At 45.7% G+C, this 14,821-nt stretch overlaps 1 protein-coding gene and 1 pseudogene across 1 annotated transcript in view; both read right to left on the bottom strand.

Moving 5' to 3' along the window:
• Fntb (farnesyltransferase, CAAX box, beta) overlaps positions 1-14,821 on the bottom strand; it is an 83,961-nt gene that overhangs the window by 31,155 nt on the left and 37,985 nt on the right. Inside the window, exons 5-6 of the mRNA XM_059279269.1 lie at positions 3,884-4,030; positions 3,659-3,742 (exon numbers count right to left, since the gene is read on the bottom strand). Of these exons, the coding sequence (XP_059135252.1) occupies positions 3,659-3,742; positions 3,884-4,030 (231 nt within the window). The remainder of the gene's footprint in view (positions 1-3,658; positions 3,743-3,883; positions 4,031-14,821) is intronic.
• Positions 4,665-5,392, bottom strand: LOC131924058 (small ribosomal subunit protein uS8-like; annotated as a pseudogene).

The following is a 14,821-nucleotide window of genomic DNA, read 5'->3' as shown; positions in this document are numbered from 1 at the left end:
AGGCCAGCCTGGTCTACAGAGCGAGATCCAGGAAAGGCGCAAAGCTACTACAGAGAAACCCTGTCTCGAAAAACCAAAAAAAAAAAAAAAAAAACAAAAAACAAAAAAAAAAAAAAACAGAAGGGGTGGAGTATTGCAGAGTCCTGACCTAGGCATGACATGACTGCTGTCATCTTGAAATCAGAGCATCTGTGATTACCCATGTGACACTCAGAAGATTAAGCCAATAGATGTTCCCTTGTTAGAGAATGGTAGGGAAGGATCTTTAGACCTTCACCCGAGACTCCAGCCACTCACTCCTTCCTGACCTCCACCAGGTTCATGTAATCCTGACCCAGTGACATGTGGTTTAGGTGGTACACAGGATTGGGGATGGGAATCCCAATGAGGCAGCTTTTGTGAACCACCACTCATGATTTTTAGTGCTGCAGATGCCCAGGTCACCCATGCTCCTACGAACTACCCCAATCAATTCAATGGTTCAACAAGCAGGGCCTGGACGAAATCTTCTTTGCTCTGTTGTTGCCCTCTCTATCTGGGATGAACAGAAACAGACTCCCAGGAAAGTCACACAACAGATACCAAAACCACTAGTCCTGGATCACGCCGAGAAACGGGGAGGGGACACGGTACAACTTCTCATGTCGTTTCTTCCTGTCTCCCCGGATCCAGCATCACGGCTCTCAAGCCTGTCTGCTTTTCTCTTCCCTCACCACCGTTATCCTAACCCAAGTCATTAGCATCCACCTGGACCAGCCTTCCATGTGTCTCCCTCCTTCCAGCACAGAAACCAGAGGACATTCACTAGAACACTATAATCCCTTCACCGCAACCAGAGAACTAACAGTACACATCAGATCAGGTCACCGCCTACTGAAAACCCATCAGAACTTGCCTGCCAGCCTCCGTAATGAGCCTCTCCAGCTCTCTGTTCCCACCGCTGCCCCCGAGGCCTCCTACAATTCAGTAGCATTCAACCCACTTCTCGGCCCTTGAACACATCCTGCACTGTCATCTGCTGTCTCTCCTCCATCCCCAGAGGACACTACAAACTCTATAGTTAATTCAGAAAACGAATAAATAATGACTCTTCTTTTTTTTTTTTTTTTTTCTTTTTCGAGACAGGGTTTCTCTGGGTAGCTCACAGAAATCGGCCTGCTTCTGCCTCCTGAGTGCTAGGATTAAAGACGTGTGCCACCACGGCCCAGCTGGATGTTTATTTTTCCAGTACTAGGTATTGAACCCAGCATCTCTAAGTGTGGTCGTCTGAATAGGAATGGCCCGCACAGACTCACTGTCTGAATACTTGGTCCATAGGGAGTGGCACTATTAGGAGGTGTGGAAGTGCATCACAAGGAGGCGGGCTCTGAGGTCTCAGAAGCCCAAGCCAATCTCTTCCTGCTGGCTGCCAATTCAGATGTAGAACTCTCAGCTCTTCTCCAAGAAAACTGGAAGACATCTACAGGTTTGGTCTGTCAGTCAAATCTTTCATCCACTGGACAAAGAACAACCATGAGCTCAATGGCAGAGGGGTCCCATGACGATGGTAGGAGAGGATTATGGCCAGGTGCTCCTTAATAGAACACATCAAACTGACAGAAGTTGCCTGCATTTGTCTAGCATATATGAGTGAAAAAACAGAAAAAGACCTGCCTGCCTCTGCCTCTGCAGTGCTGGGAGGAAAGGCACGTGCCACCACACCCAGTTGTTTTGAGATAGGGTTTCTCTGTGTAGGCCAGGCAGACCTTGAACTCACTACTCTCCTGCCTCAGCCTCTTGAATACTGGATATTCTGTGTGTGCTACCATGCCCAACTCCAATTTATTTTTTCTATTTATTTATTCATTATTTTTATTTTATTTTTGGTTTTTCAAGACAGGGTTTCTCTGTGTAGCCCTGGCTGTCCTGGAACTCACTCTGTAGACCAGGCTGGCCTCTGCCTCCCGAGTGCTGTGATTAAAGGCATGCGCCACCACATCCCGCTCAATTAATTATCAAAAACTAGATTGCCTTGCAAACTGCCCACCACTTTCTAACAGCAGTGCAGCCTCTAGCTGAGCTCTGGCTGCATGTCAAGGCAGGCAAGGAAGTTTCCATGCCTGGTTCAGACAAAGCAGATTGACAGCAGAGTCAAGTACCCAGGAAAGAACCGACAACAAAAGCCACTGAAGAGAGCGTGCCCTCTCCTGGAGGGGTGCTGAAGCTTCATCACTACAGTCTGGTACTGTGTCGCTTGATGAAATCAGATGCTATCAGAACTTACCCTCCAGCACTCCTTTCTGGTCCTGGTGGAGAAACTGCTCAGGACTTCAGAACAGACCTGGGTTTCCAGAGCTCGGCTGCAGTGCCTTGTAGGAGGCAAACAAGGCCTATCTGGTTGGCCTGCTTTCTTTAAAATTGTTTACAATTATTTTCATCGTGTGTCTATGATGTCAAGTGGGGTGTTCACCTACTCCAGGACATGTGTGGTCTGTTCACCCTTCTACCAGGAACGGAACTTGGGTCCCCACGCTGGTGAGGTAAATGCCTTTACCTGTGAGCCATCTCACTGATTCCTGGTTGGCTTTTCTGAAGACATCGTGTTACCCATGCCAAAAGTGCAACACTTATGCCAAAAGCTACACAGCTAGCACATCACTGTGAAAAACACGTTCAAGAATCCACCATGAGGCCAGACACTGGGGGGAGACAGGCGGATCTCCAGGAGTTCAAGGCTAGCTTGGTCTACGTAACAAGTTCCAGGCCAGTCAGGGCTACATAGTAAGACCCGTCACAAAATAAAACAACACACACACACACACACAAAAGATATCTCTGTCATTCTGATATAAAAGCTTAACCTCCTCCCAAAAATGTATTTCTCCCAGACTAAATGATATACAATCTCAATGATCCACTGCACTTGAGAAATCACTTATTCCGTAAACTTTACATGCCTCATAGGTGGATTGTCCACAGGTCAGGAAGCTACTTGCTAGTGTAATGAATATATTTATTTTTCCCTTTTCTTCTTTATAATTCAGACAGGGTCATGTAGCCTAGGCTAGCCTTGAACTCATGATATAGCCAAGGATGACCTTGAACTTCTGACCCCCCTGCCTTAACCTCCCAAGAGCTGAGATCATGTTCACAGACCACCACACCTGGCCAGATACACTTCTTGAGTAAAACACTAGGTTTGAGCCAATAGGTAACAAGTAGTTAGTTCAAGTCCACTACATTGCAGTCTACTGGCCCACAAGGCACTCTGCACCCCACAGGGGAACTCTCACGTGCCTTGGATGTTCCGCACCTTCGGGATTTAATCAAATGCAACCAGAAAGTATTTAGACTCAACTCTAGGCTTGCTTCTCCAAGAGGTAAAAGATTATAATACATTGTGTAATTACCTACATTAAACTATTTTACACTGAACAAATGTATTTTGTATTTAAACTTAAAGCATTTGATTTTGTTTTTATCCAACTCATATTTTGACATTTACATAAAAGAAGCTAAGACGACACTGGAGGACCTTAACACCATGACACTGAACCAGGGACACAACATTTGCATATCAGTCTATGGGACAAAGCAGCAGTGTGCCATGTTTCTCGGGGCTTAGCTGCTCTAAGAATAGGTACATTCCAGAAGCCATGGAGGCAACTGTCCCACTCACCTCACATCCACCTCACCTCCAACGTGCATGAGAAAAGAGCCATCGGGTTGCTTCAGGGAGTATAAATACTGAAGAAGCTTCTCTCTGAGAACAGTGGAGAGAGGGCAGAAGTGGGATGTGGTCAGTCAGTGCGGCAGAGGAGGTGGAACCCTCCCGAGTCTGTGTCATCGTGTCCCCCCGCCCCCGTCCATGCTGGCCCCTCCTCCCCCCTGCCTGCAGCTTTACCTGTTAATGACGTTGTAGGCTTCTTCCGTGGCGATGATGCACAGCGCATTGACAGCTGCGTATGTGGGTGCAAGGTGTGGGTACTGCCCAGGGCCCCCTCCAAAGCCACCTTCTGGACTCTGACACAGCTCCAGGAACTGACACACGCTAGGTACATGGCCAAGGGGAAAGACAAAGTTAGACGGCACTCATTTCCAAATATCAGATGCCTTTGCAATTCCCACCTTTTCTACTCATCCCCCTGCTTTCAAAGGGGTGAAAATCCCCTCCTTGCCACTTGACTACAACCACCCAAAAGACTTAACTCTTTATCCAGTTCTGGGCACACTCCACGGTCTTTTATTTAAGCGTCTCTCTTGTTCTGGCGTGAGGATGGGAGGAAACCTTTCACAGACCTGGGGCAGTCTCATGCTTCCTGACAAATCTTTCTCTTTATTTTTCACTAAACTTGTCGCCCTGGATCTGTAGCATTACAGTCTGCTCTTCTGGGGACCTTTGGATTCTGCCTCTGGCTCAGGGCTCACCTCACTCTTCACGCTAGTCACTGGTCCACGTGCATTTCCCGGGCCCATGAACACGCTTTCTCACTCACTGTCCCCGGAGCCCTGGCAGGCAACATCTTTCTGTTCCCACCACCAGTTCTGGGAAGAAGCCAGTTTTGAGTGTAGTCCGCTCCATCTTGGGGGGCGGGGGGAGCAGACGGCGCGAGAGGGCACTGTTGGGGTTTGAATGTGAAAGGCCCCCCGGCACCCAGAGGCCCACTTAGCTGAAACTGCCTCCCCAGCTGGTGGCGCTGTTTGTGGAACCTTTAGGAGGTAAAACCTCGCAGGAAGCTGGGACTTGGGTGGGTCCTGAACGAGGTGTACTTCCTGTGCCTTCTCTCGCCTTCTGAGTGTACACATGAAACCAGTTTCCTGTTCTTGCCACGATGTTTTCCCTGCTCTGAAGGACTACACCCCTGGAGCTTTAACCCCAACAAACCCTTCCTCCCGTAAGCTGCTTTTTTTCCTTCCTCTTCTTTCATTTTGTTTTTCCACCGAGGCACTGTATTTACACATGTGTTTTACACCCCTAGAAGAAGCATCCCAGTGTTCTTCCCTCCTGTGTGCGTTTGTCTTGCTGCTGCACAGCCCACGATGCCAGCTGAGGTTGTTGGCACAACGAAACCAAACTGACGGCACTGTTCTGCCATTTTTCTAGGTCTCTGAGCTGCACGTCAGGTCTGGGCTGCTCGCCCCCCACTTCAGCCTCCTTGTGAGGTTACAGGGATTTTACCAGCTCTCTGATCGGTGGTGATTTCGAACTTGCCTAAGGAACCGTGCTTCATCATCACACTTGGGAGCCAGACAATGACTCTGGAGCACAGCCTGAGAAGGACCCGCGTTCGCCTCTCTCTTCAGCATTGTTGATGCTTTTAAGAGCATCAGCCAGGACATTCATGAGCACCGTTAGAGCGGCGTGGAAAGACAGCAGAAAGAGTTGAGGTGGCTTTTGTCGGGGCATTTTATCATGGCGATGCAAAGGGACCTAAGACAGGCATCCTGACGCACATCACAAGGTCTGTGACTTTTTCACGCTAGACTACAGAGGCTCCAGTTTCCTCCTCAAGAAGGACATCGGCTCCTGGAGGATTTGCTGCTGGGCATGGATGGCATCAGTTACACTTTTGCTTTGGATGAAATCAAGAGAGCCTTTACTTGGGCAGGGTCCTCTACGGTTTCCAGGAAGAGCCCGATCAGGACAGCCCCGGAATAGCGTCTCTCCCCTACAACTCTCAGGTCCCAGCCTTCCTATTAGGAAAAACCTCCACCCAAGAGGCCTCCTGACAAGCATGGCTTTCAGAGTGGTCAAGGCCTTCTTTCTGGGCTGTTTTATATCGTTTGTTATTTATTTCCTCCCTTCTTTTTCTTTCTTTCTTTCTTTTTTCTTTTTAAAATGAGAAATAGTTTATTCTTAGTCAAATACAAGTGACCACGGCCCAGTCACATGGCTTCAGTTTGCCCCAAAGGATATGTTCCAACACAGAAGTGGTTACACAACACTTTTAAAACTCTTTTTGGGGCTGGAGAGATGGCTCAGAGGTTAAGAGCACTGCTTGTTCTTCCAAAGGTCCTGAGTTCAATTCCCAGCAACCACATGGTGGCTCACAACCATCTGTAATGAGATCTGGTGCCCTCTTCTGGCCTGCAAGCATACATGCAGGCAAAACACTGTGTACATAATAAATGAATAAATCTTAAAAAAAAAAAAAAAGAATGAAAAAAAAAAAACTCTTTTTGTAAATTAATTTTTAAAAGTTAGCACACAACATGATGGGTGTCGTTATGACATTTGCAGCCTATACATCATTAGACTTTGTGCTAATTGTCCTCCCCGCCCACTGTCCTCCCCACCGTCCTCTCCCCCCTACCCCCTGTCCTCCCTACCGTCCTCCCCACCATCCTCCCTTTGCCCAGCTAACACCCTCTGTTTCCACATCACATGCCCAGTGTTGTCTTTCTCCTTTCCCTTAAGCTCTCTTCCTTCCGTCTCAGGATCTTTCTAGTTTTATGACTCACACACGTACATAAAGACATGCGGACATGCAACCTTAAACCCATCGTCTCACCAACTGCTTCTTCTCTGCTGCCAGGGAGATGGAAGGGCTAGTTCCCACAGAGGCACATGTCCACTCTTTCTCAGACAGGGTCTCATGCATCCAAGGCCGGCCTCGATCTTGCTATGCAGCTGAGACTGACCTTGAACTGTCTGATCCCCCTGCCTCCGCCTTGTCAGGACTCAGATCACAGATGTGGTTTATGAGGTGCTGGGATCAAAGCCCAGGCCCTCATGTATGCGAGGCAACACTCCAACAACTAAGCTCCATCCCAGACCCGATCTTTACATTCATTCATTCATTCATTCATTCATTTATTTTTTAGGCAGGGACTCTCTCTGTGGCCCAGTGTGGCCATGAACTCAGCAATTTGTCTGCTACGACCTCCCACGTGCTATGATTAGAGGTGTGAGCCATCATACACAGCTCTTTTTTATTTCAGGCTTTCCATTACGTAGACAGGTACAGCACAGAGAATGATACTGACTGGCCATTTTTGTCTTCACAGGTTAAGACGATACCCACTCACTCCTGCTTACACCTAAGTTTCTATTGCAGGCAACAGAAGGATTGAAACCAGGCTTTATCGTCAGAGAAGGAAGAAATTCTAGAGCACATTTTAAAGAAAAATTTTCATAAGTTGAGTTTGCTCTTTATAGATTTTCCAACTCATGGTCAATTCTTATGGAATATCCAGAAATATTTACTTATTTATTTGTTTAATTATTTATTTTTTCTTAGCCTGGTATGATTAGACTCTGGATAACCTGGGAATTGAACCCGGTTCCTCTGGAACATGAGTCAGTGAGTGCTCTTAACCGCCTAGCCACCTCTCTCCTCTTGGAATAGCCAGAAATAAACAGCTAATAACAGTTCCTAACAAAGGCTAGCTGCCGCCTGGAAGCTTCCTGTTGTACACACACAAAAAAAGGATTAACTAATATAAAACTCAGCAGGTAGGCAGGAGAGATGGCTCAGTGGTTAAGGGCACTTGTTACTCTCTTCCAGAGGACCCAGGTTCGATCCCCAGTACCAACACAGCTGCTCACAACGGTCTGTAACTCCAGTTCCAGGGGATGTGATTCTCTTCTGGCCTCTGTGGGCACCAGGCACACACATGGTGCACAGACATACATGTAAGCAAAACACTCATACACATAAAATAAAAATGAATCTAAAAACCAAAAACTCAACAGCCTGGAGCTGGAAACATACAGTGATGGAGCATACATACAAGCCCCTGAGTTCAATGCCAGCACCACACAAGACCTTTCTTTTGATCTTTTAAGACAGGGCATCACTATGCAGCCTGGCCTAACTTTGATCTCGGAATCCTGTCTCAGCCTTCCAAGTGCGGCAATTACACGTGTGCCTCCATACAGAGCTGCTTTATGTTTGAGGCCAGCCGTAACTATGTAGAAAGTTCAGGCTAGCCTGAACTACAGAGTAAGACCTTCAAAAACACAACAAAACACAAAAGACAGACTGAAGAGTCATCTGGTATCCATTTCCTCTCCAGCTCCTAAGATAGATCCTGTAATAGCCTGTAACACTCCTGACACGGTGGCCTGTGGTCCGGAAGGAGTGGGGATCTCAATGTTCCAGACACCTTGCTGCCCTGGCTCCAAGCCAACCTCCCTCAGCTGACTGCCATGAGGCTGAGTGAGGGAACTGGAGCTGGGGCTCCCTTGTGCCTCTCCCTGCCGTACTACAGAACATTCCGACCCCGCGGCTTTCCAGCTTGCACCTTCAGGAGCACACAAACTGACTGGGAAGTGACAAGCTGTCGTGAGCAGACTTCTTAGCAACTTTAAAAACCAAAATATTAACGATACTGTGGCCTCTCGGAAAGGGGGACCACTTAAAGACAAGCTAATATAAAACAGCAACTAGGAAGCTCTGTGACAACGCCCAGTGTTCCCAAAAGCATCCCTTCAGAGACGCCACAGACGAGGGCTGCAGACACTGGTACAGGTCGGGGCTGTTTTAGGAGGAGTTTTGCATCCCAGTTTACATAGCAATGACCAGCAAAGGGAAACCCCCTTGGACACGAAGGATGCACCAAAATCGGTGGAGGAATCAAGACCTGGGCTGACTGAGTCGAGTCTGTACTGTTACCAGAGCCCAGGTGACTCGGATACCCACAAACGCTGGGTACCATCCATCTTTGCCACACAATTAGAATTACTTTGAGGGGTATTTTTTAAAACCCAACAACCAAGCCATACCTAATACCAATTCAATCAGAATCGCTGAGGGCAGAGAAAGGTGGCAGGTTTTTGACTCTCTGTGTGACTCCAATGCTCACCCAAGAACCATTACTTCTTAGACTTAGTGTGTACATCACCTGTGCGTCTTAGGTTTGGTTTAGTTTTGTTTTGCTGGGTTTTTTTTGTTTTTGTTTTTGTTTTTGTTTTTGAGACAAGGTCTCACCATTTAACTCCAGATGGCCTATATCTCACTATGTAGACCAGGTTGGCCTTGAACTCACAGAGATAAGCCTGCCTCTGCCTTCTGAGTGCTGAGATCCATGCCGTGCACTACCATGTCCAGCTTAGTTTCGTTTTGTTTAAAGGATCTCCCTCTGTAGCCAGGCTGGCCTGCAACTCACTACATGGGCCAAGCTAGCCTTGAACTTGCAGCAATTCTCCTGCTTCAGCCTCCTAAGTACTGGAATTACCATGACTGAACCACCACATCCAGATGATTCTGTGCTTCTAACAAGTCCCTGGGATGACCATGCTGCTGGCCTGAGAACCACACTGTGAAAATCAATTAGAAACATCTGTCCTGTCCAACAGGCAACTTAAATTTTAATTCAAATTAATTAAAATAAAAAATTCAGCTCCTTGGTCTCACAAGCCACATTTCAAAGGCTCGGTAACTGTGCTTAGCTAATGGCGACCATATTGGGTCACACATACGTCCCAGAACCTTCCCATTATTGTGGGACGTTCTATTGAACATTGCTTCTCTGGCATTCAACCATTACAGAGAACGTAAAACTTGTAAGAGAATCAAGTTCAAGGGAAGAGTATTCTGGCCTTAGTTTTTTAAATTTAATTTCATTTATTATAATGTAAGTATGTGTATGTATGATGGGGTTCCAGACATGTGGAAGGCAGAGGATAACTTTGTGTACTTTTCCCTCCTTCCAGCTTTACAGGGATTCCAGGGATCAAACTCAGGTCGTCAGACTTCTGTGCTAAACACGTTAGCTGCTGAACCATCTCACTGGCCCTACTGCTGGCCTCATAAATCGGCCCTATCGAACTTGTAGTAATGGTTAGACTAAATAAGTCAGAAGGAAACTGTCACCAATGGGAACGAAGGATTCAAAACTATGTAAATTAGCAAATAATGTAAAACAACAGGAAAGCAAATCAGAGACCAGTAAGAACAAAACAAATGAGGCAGGTTCAACCAGCAAATAACACACCGGGGTCAGCCCTGTGAGGGGGGAAGCATGTAAATACAGGATCAGGAACGACTAGGAACACAGAAGGGAAAGGCCCAGCGGTCAGGGCCTGTGAGACACGGATAATCAACAATGAAGTATCCTTGTCAAAGGGTCAACACAGCCCCGCTGAGAACTGCCTCTGGCGCCCTAGCCTCCATTTTCCAACTAAGAGGAGTTCAGATTATACTTGTGAAAATAGCTAAATATTTTTTAAGAATGCTAGGGCTGGATAGGGAACAAACCACTAGAGGATTACTGTTATGGACAAATAGCGAGGAGGACACGCCCGGCTACACACTTCATGCATTCAAAGGACTCTGCACAAACTCAAGTCAGTTACAGAGTGAGGCTTGTCTGGAGTAAGAACAACTCAGCTTAGACTTTAAAAACATTTCTGCTGGGGGACGGGGAAGGGGGTAGACTGCCCGGCGAGTACAAAGGTGCAATCTCCAGCACCCAAAACTAAATAAAAATAGTACCAAAATAAAAACCAACAAAACAGAAGAGACTTCAGCACCAGAATAGGTGACCGCAGAGACCACAGGCCTGGAATAAGTTACGAGGACGACTGGAGTAGGGAGTAGGAGCAGTCACCCATCTACAGGATGGCTCAGGAGGAACAGCAAATGCTTCTGAGTGGCAATCCCTAGCTTCTTCCAGCAGTGATTCTTCCAGAGGTCATTCTATGAAACAGCTGTATCTCAATGTAACAGAGGGCACTGCCTCGGCTATGGAGTCCAACCGTGAACAGGGGAAGGATGAACTCCGTCTCTTGTTGGTTCTAGGAGGCTAGAGCTACCCGGAGTCTCGGCTAAGCACACCCATCTGGAAGGCGGCTCTTTGGGAAGCATGGTCAAGTTTAAAGGGAGTTATTTAGAGCAGGGTTTCTCTACACTGGCAGGACTGACACGGACAGTTTCCTGTTTCAAGACTTAATCCTGCAAAGGTATTTAGTGACCTCCCTGACCTTTACCCACTAGACACCAGCAGAACCTGGCCCAGAAAAGCACCCAGAAGACAGGTGACTCGGTATGATGTCATCAGACCACTTATGTTTTAACTTTAAATTTTAAGGAGGGGCTGTGGTTGCAGCTCACTTGGTAGAGTGCTTGCTTAGCATACGTAAAGCTCTGGGTTCCAGTCCCAGCAGCGTACAAAACATGGCATGGTGGCACAAGCCTGTGATCTTCGCATTTGGAAGGGAAAGGAAGGCAGACCGGAAGTTCAGGTCATCCTTGCAGACAGTGTCTCCTGAAGCCCAAGTTGGCCTCAAACTCACTATGTAGCCAAGGATAATCTTAAATTTTTGATCCTCCTGCCTCTACCTCCTCAGGACTGGGATTACAGGTGTGTATCATCACAACCAGTTTTTGCAATACTCGAGGCTGAACCTAGGTAGGGCCTCCTGCACGCTAGGCAAGTGCTCTATCAGACGAGCGACATCCTGGACCTAAAAGCCTAATTTTAACAGTACATGGGCTCTCTGTGTGTTTCACTCTGCTCTGTGTGCTTCACTGAAGTAGCTGTTAATAACTAAGAATGGGGACCACATTAAAGTACTTCCTACAATGCTAAAATCATTAAGCCAAGCAAGTGTTCTGCTCCAAACTCCTTATTCATTTATTTTATGTAGGCACACAAATAAATTTATGTATAACCTCTTATGAGAGGCAATCCAAATCCCCACCTCTGAATTTGCTATTCTTCAAACAGCTGAGACCTGTAGAGAAGTTAACAAAGTGGTTCTGTCCACTAGAGGGAGTCTGGCTTATGCTGTTTCCTAAACAAATAAGCTAGAGAGAGAAACCTCTGTACATGTGTAGGCTGTGTATGTGCTGAACGCAGGTGGCACGGGGCCGAGGACAGGGAAATATTAAAACTCCAGAGCGGGCTCTCTGCCTGCAAGGTCACCTTATGGTAGGAGGGAAAAGCAGACCACAACTGAAAGTGTTTCCTTTCCTTGTGCAGAATAAATGAAAAGAGGCTGCAGACCTGAGAGGGAATAAGGGAGGGGTGGGCCGGAGAGGACACAGAGGGGTGGGGGAAGGAAAATAATGTGATTATGTTTAACTTAAAAATTTAAAAATTATTTCAAACAATAAAAATTTTAAGCCAGGAGGTGGTGGAGCACACCTTTAATCCCAGCACTCAGGAGGCAGAGACAGGCAGATCTCCGAGTTTGAGGCCAGCCTGGTCTACAGAGTAAGTTCTAGGACAGCTAGGACTGTTACACAGAGAAACCTTGTCTTGAAAAACAAAACAAAAACAATAACAACAAAAAAATTTAGAATAAAAATCCACAAGAATCAAAGTCTTTCTTTAACTGCAATCTCCTACAGCATGTGAATTAAAATTATCATTTCTCTTGAGGTTTTGGTTGGGCCTTTAATGGCTAAGTTATCATTCCAACCCTGATTTTTATTTTTCTAAAATTAATTTTTAAGATACATCTTTCAAGCACTTGTCTTAAAGCCCAGCACTCAGGGGGCAGAGGAAATAGATCTATCTCTGTGAGTTTGAGGCCAGCCTGGTCTACATAAGTGAGTTCTAAGACAGCCAGGACTACATAGAGACACTGTCTCAAAAAAAGAAAAAAAAATTTTAAAATGTCTTTCAAAATGTAGGGAGTCAACATTTGAGTATATTAATGAATAAAAGGATAAACCAAAATATAAAAATAAAATAAATAAATGAAAAGGCATTATCCTAGTTCAGGCAGTCTGAAAAAAGCAATCCACACATTTTTGCAAAAGCCAGTAAGATTTCTTTGGATATAACAAAAATAGTTATTTCCTCCCAGTCAGAGCTCCTAGGCTCTGATCTTAAATATTATCTGAATTATCAATTAATTGCTGCTAAGCACAAGACAAAAATGCAGCATTATTATCTAAAAGTCTTAAGTCATTTAACAGTTCATTGGGGACCATCGAGAAAGTCCAGTGTGTAAAAGCACTTGTCACACAAGACTGACAGTGAAAAGCTAGATGTGGGGAATCAAACCCATAATCCCAGCCTTCCCACATGGAGATGAGAGGTGGAGACAGAATCACCTGGAAGCTCCTGGGCCAACCAGTCTGGAGTGTGCTGAGCCTCAGAAACGGGGAAAAAAAAACTCTGTCTGAACAAAGTGGAGAACCGACTACCAAAAGCTGTCTTCTGACCTCCACACATGCCCCATGGTGCAGGTATGCCTACACCAGAGATCTACACTCTCATATACACACCATACAACACACACACACACTAAAAATAACAAAATAAAAATATATGGGCTGGAGAGATGGCTCAGGGGTAAGAGACTTGCTGTGCAAGCATGAGACCTGTACACACATACTCACTCACTAAGTCAAGCTAGGGGATACAGTCTAATGATAGAACACTTACCAGCATGCACAAGGTCCTAGATTCACTCCCTAAAACTGGACTTTAAAGTTCATTAAAGCAAGTCGGCTGGGGTGGCTTTTACCTGAAATCCAGCACTCAGAGATTGAAGCAGGAGGTTACCATGAGTTTGAGGTCAGCCTGGCCTACATAGTGAGTTTCTGTCTACAAAGTAAGACCTGTCTCTAAAACTGGAAATAAATTAAAAAACAAAAATAATGTTTATTAAATCAATGCTCAAAAGAGCCATGCATAAATGCTTTCAAGGCAGTTCTAAAACAAACTCTTGACCATTAATTATTGGGACAAATTGGCTATTTCCAAAATATCCATTTTTTGTGAGGGAGGGGACGAAAGGGTCTCACTGTGTAGCCCTAACTAACCTGAAACTCCCTGTATAGTCCAGGCTGGTTACAAGATTCACAGCAATCTGTCTGCCTCTGCCTCCCCAGGTGCTGGTATTAAAAACAAGCCTAGCTAAAACATTCTTGCAATTATAAAAAAATAAAGATATACTGTAGAAAATGCAAATAAGCTTAGAGATGAAAAAAATGTAATGACTTTTTTGTTTTGGGGGTGTTTTTGTTTGTTGGTTTTTGGTTTTTGAGGCAGGGTCTCACTATGTAACTCTGGCTGTCCCCGACTTCACTATGTAGACTAGGCTGGCCTGGAACTCAAAGATATCCACCTGCCTCTGCCTCTGCCTCTGGAGTGCTGGAGTTAAAGGGGTGTACCACCATGCCCAGCTCAAAAATTACAATCATTTTCAATCTCACTATCCAGACTGAACTGCAGCAAATGCACACGTAACTTTCTGGGGTGTTTTGTTTTGTTTTCTTTTTCTATGCATAATCATAATATTTTTTGTTTGTTTTTTTTTCCCCTTTGGTGTGGGGGTAGGTGGGCACTGTAGGGGATCAAATCCAGGCCTCCACCATGCCAGGCAAGCTCTGCACCACTGTTTTACAGTCACAACCCTTTATAAGAGGTCTTACTGATACAGCCTGGCTGGCCTCAGACTCTAGGCAAGCCTCCTGCTTTGTCCTTCTGAGCGCTGGGATTACAGGTGTGTGCCACTACACCTAGCCTCCCATCTATGCTCCTGGTCTATAAAAGCTGAATCTTCTTAACTATCTGTTTTCACATCATATCCCTTTACACATACATTCTTAGATGCAAATCTACACAAATATGAAAAACCTTAAATGGCTGAATATTTCATTGTATGTACTATGCTGCAATTAATCCACTTAAACTTCCAGTAAATTTTAAAGCATCTCTTACTACTGATGCTGCTCACTAGGAAAGACCCTTTAAAGGGGCCCTTCTTCCCATCCGGTTCTCTCCTTCCACCATGTGTGTCCCAGGTCAGACTCAGGTCATGACACATTGAAGCAGGTGACTGTTGAGCCATCTCACATGGCCCTCTCTTCCTATCTGGTATTGCCACAAAAGCAGCTGTGACACTGACATCCTCAGATAAGCCACACTGAAAAAAAGA

Source organism: Peromyscus eremicus, chromosome 14 (genome assembly GCF_949786415.1).
Source record: "Peromyscus eremicus chromosome 14, PerEre_H2_v1, whole genome shotgun sequence".
Lineage (NCBI taxonomy): Eukaryota > Metazoa > Chordata > Mammalia > Rodentia > Cricetidae > Peromyscus > Peromyscus eremicus.
Note: the sequence above shows the minus strand (reverse complement) of the source record. Positions and strands in the feature narration are given on the sequence as shown.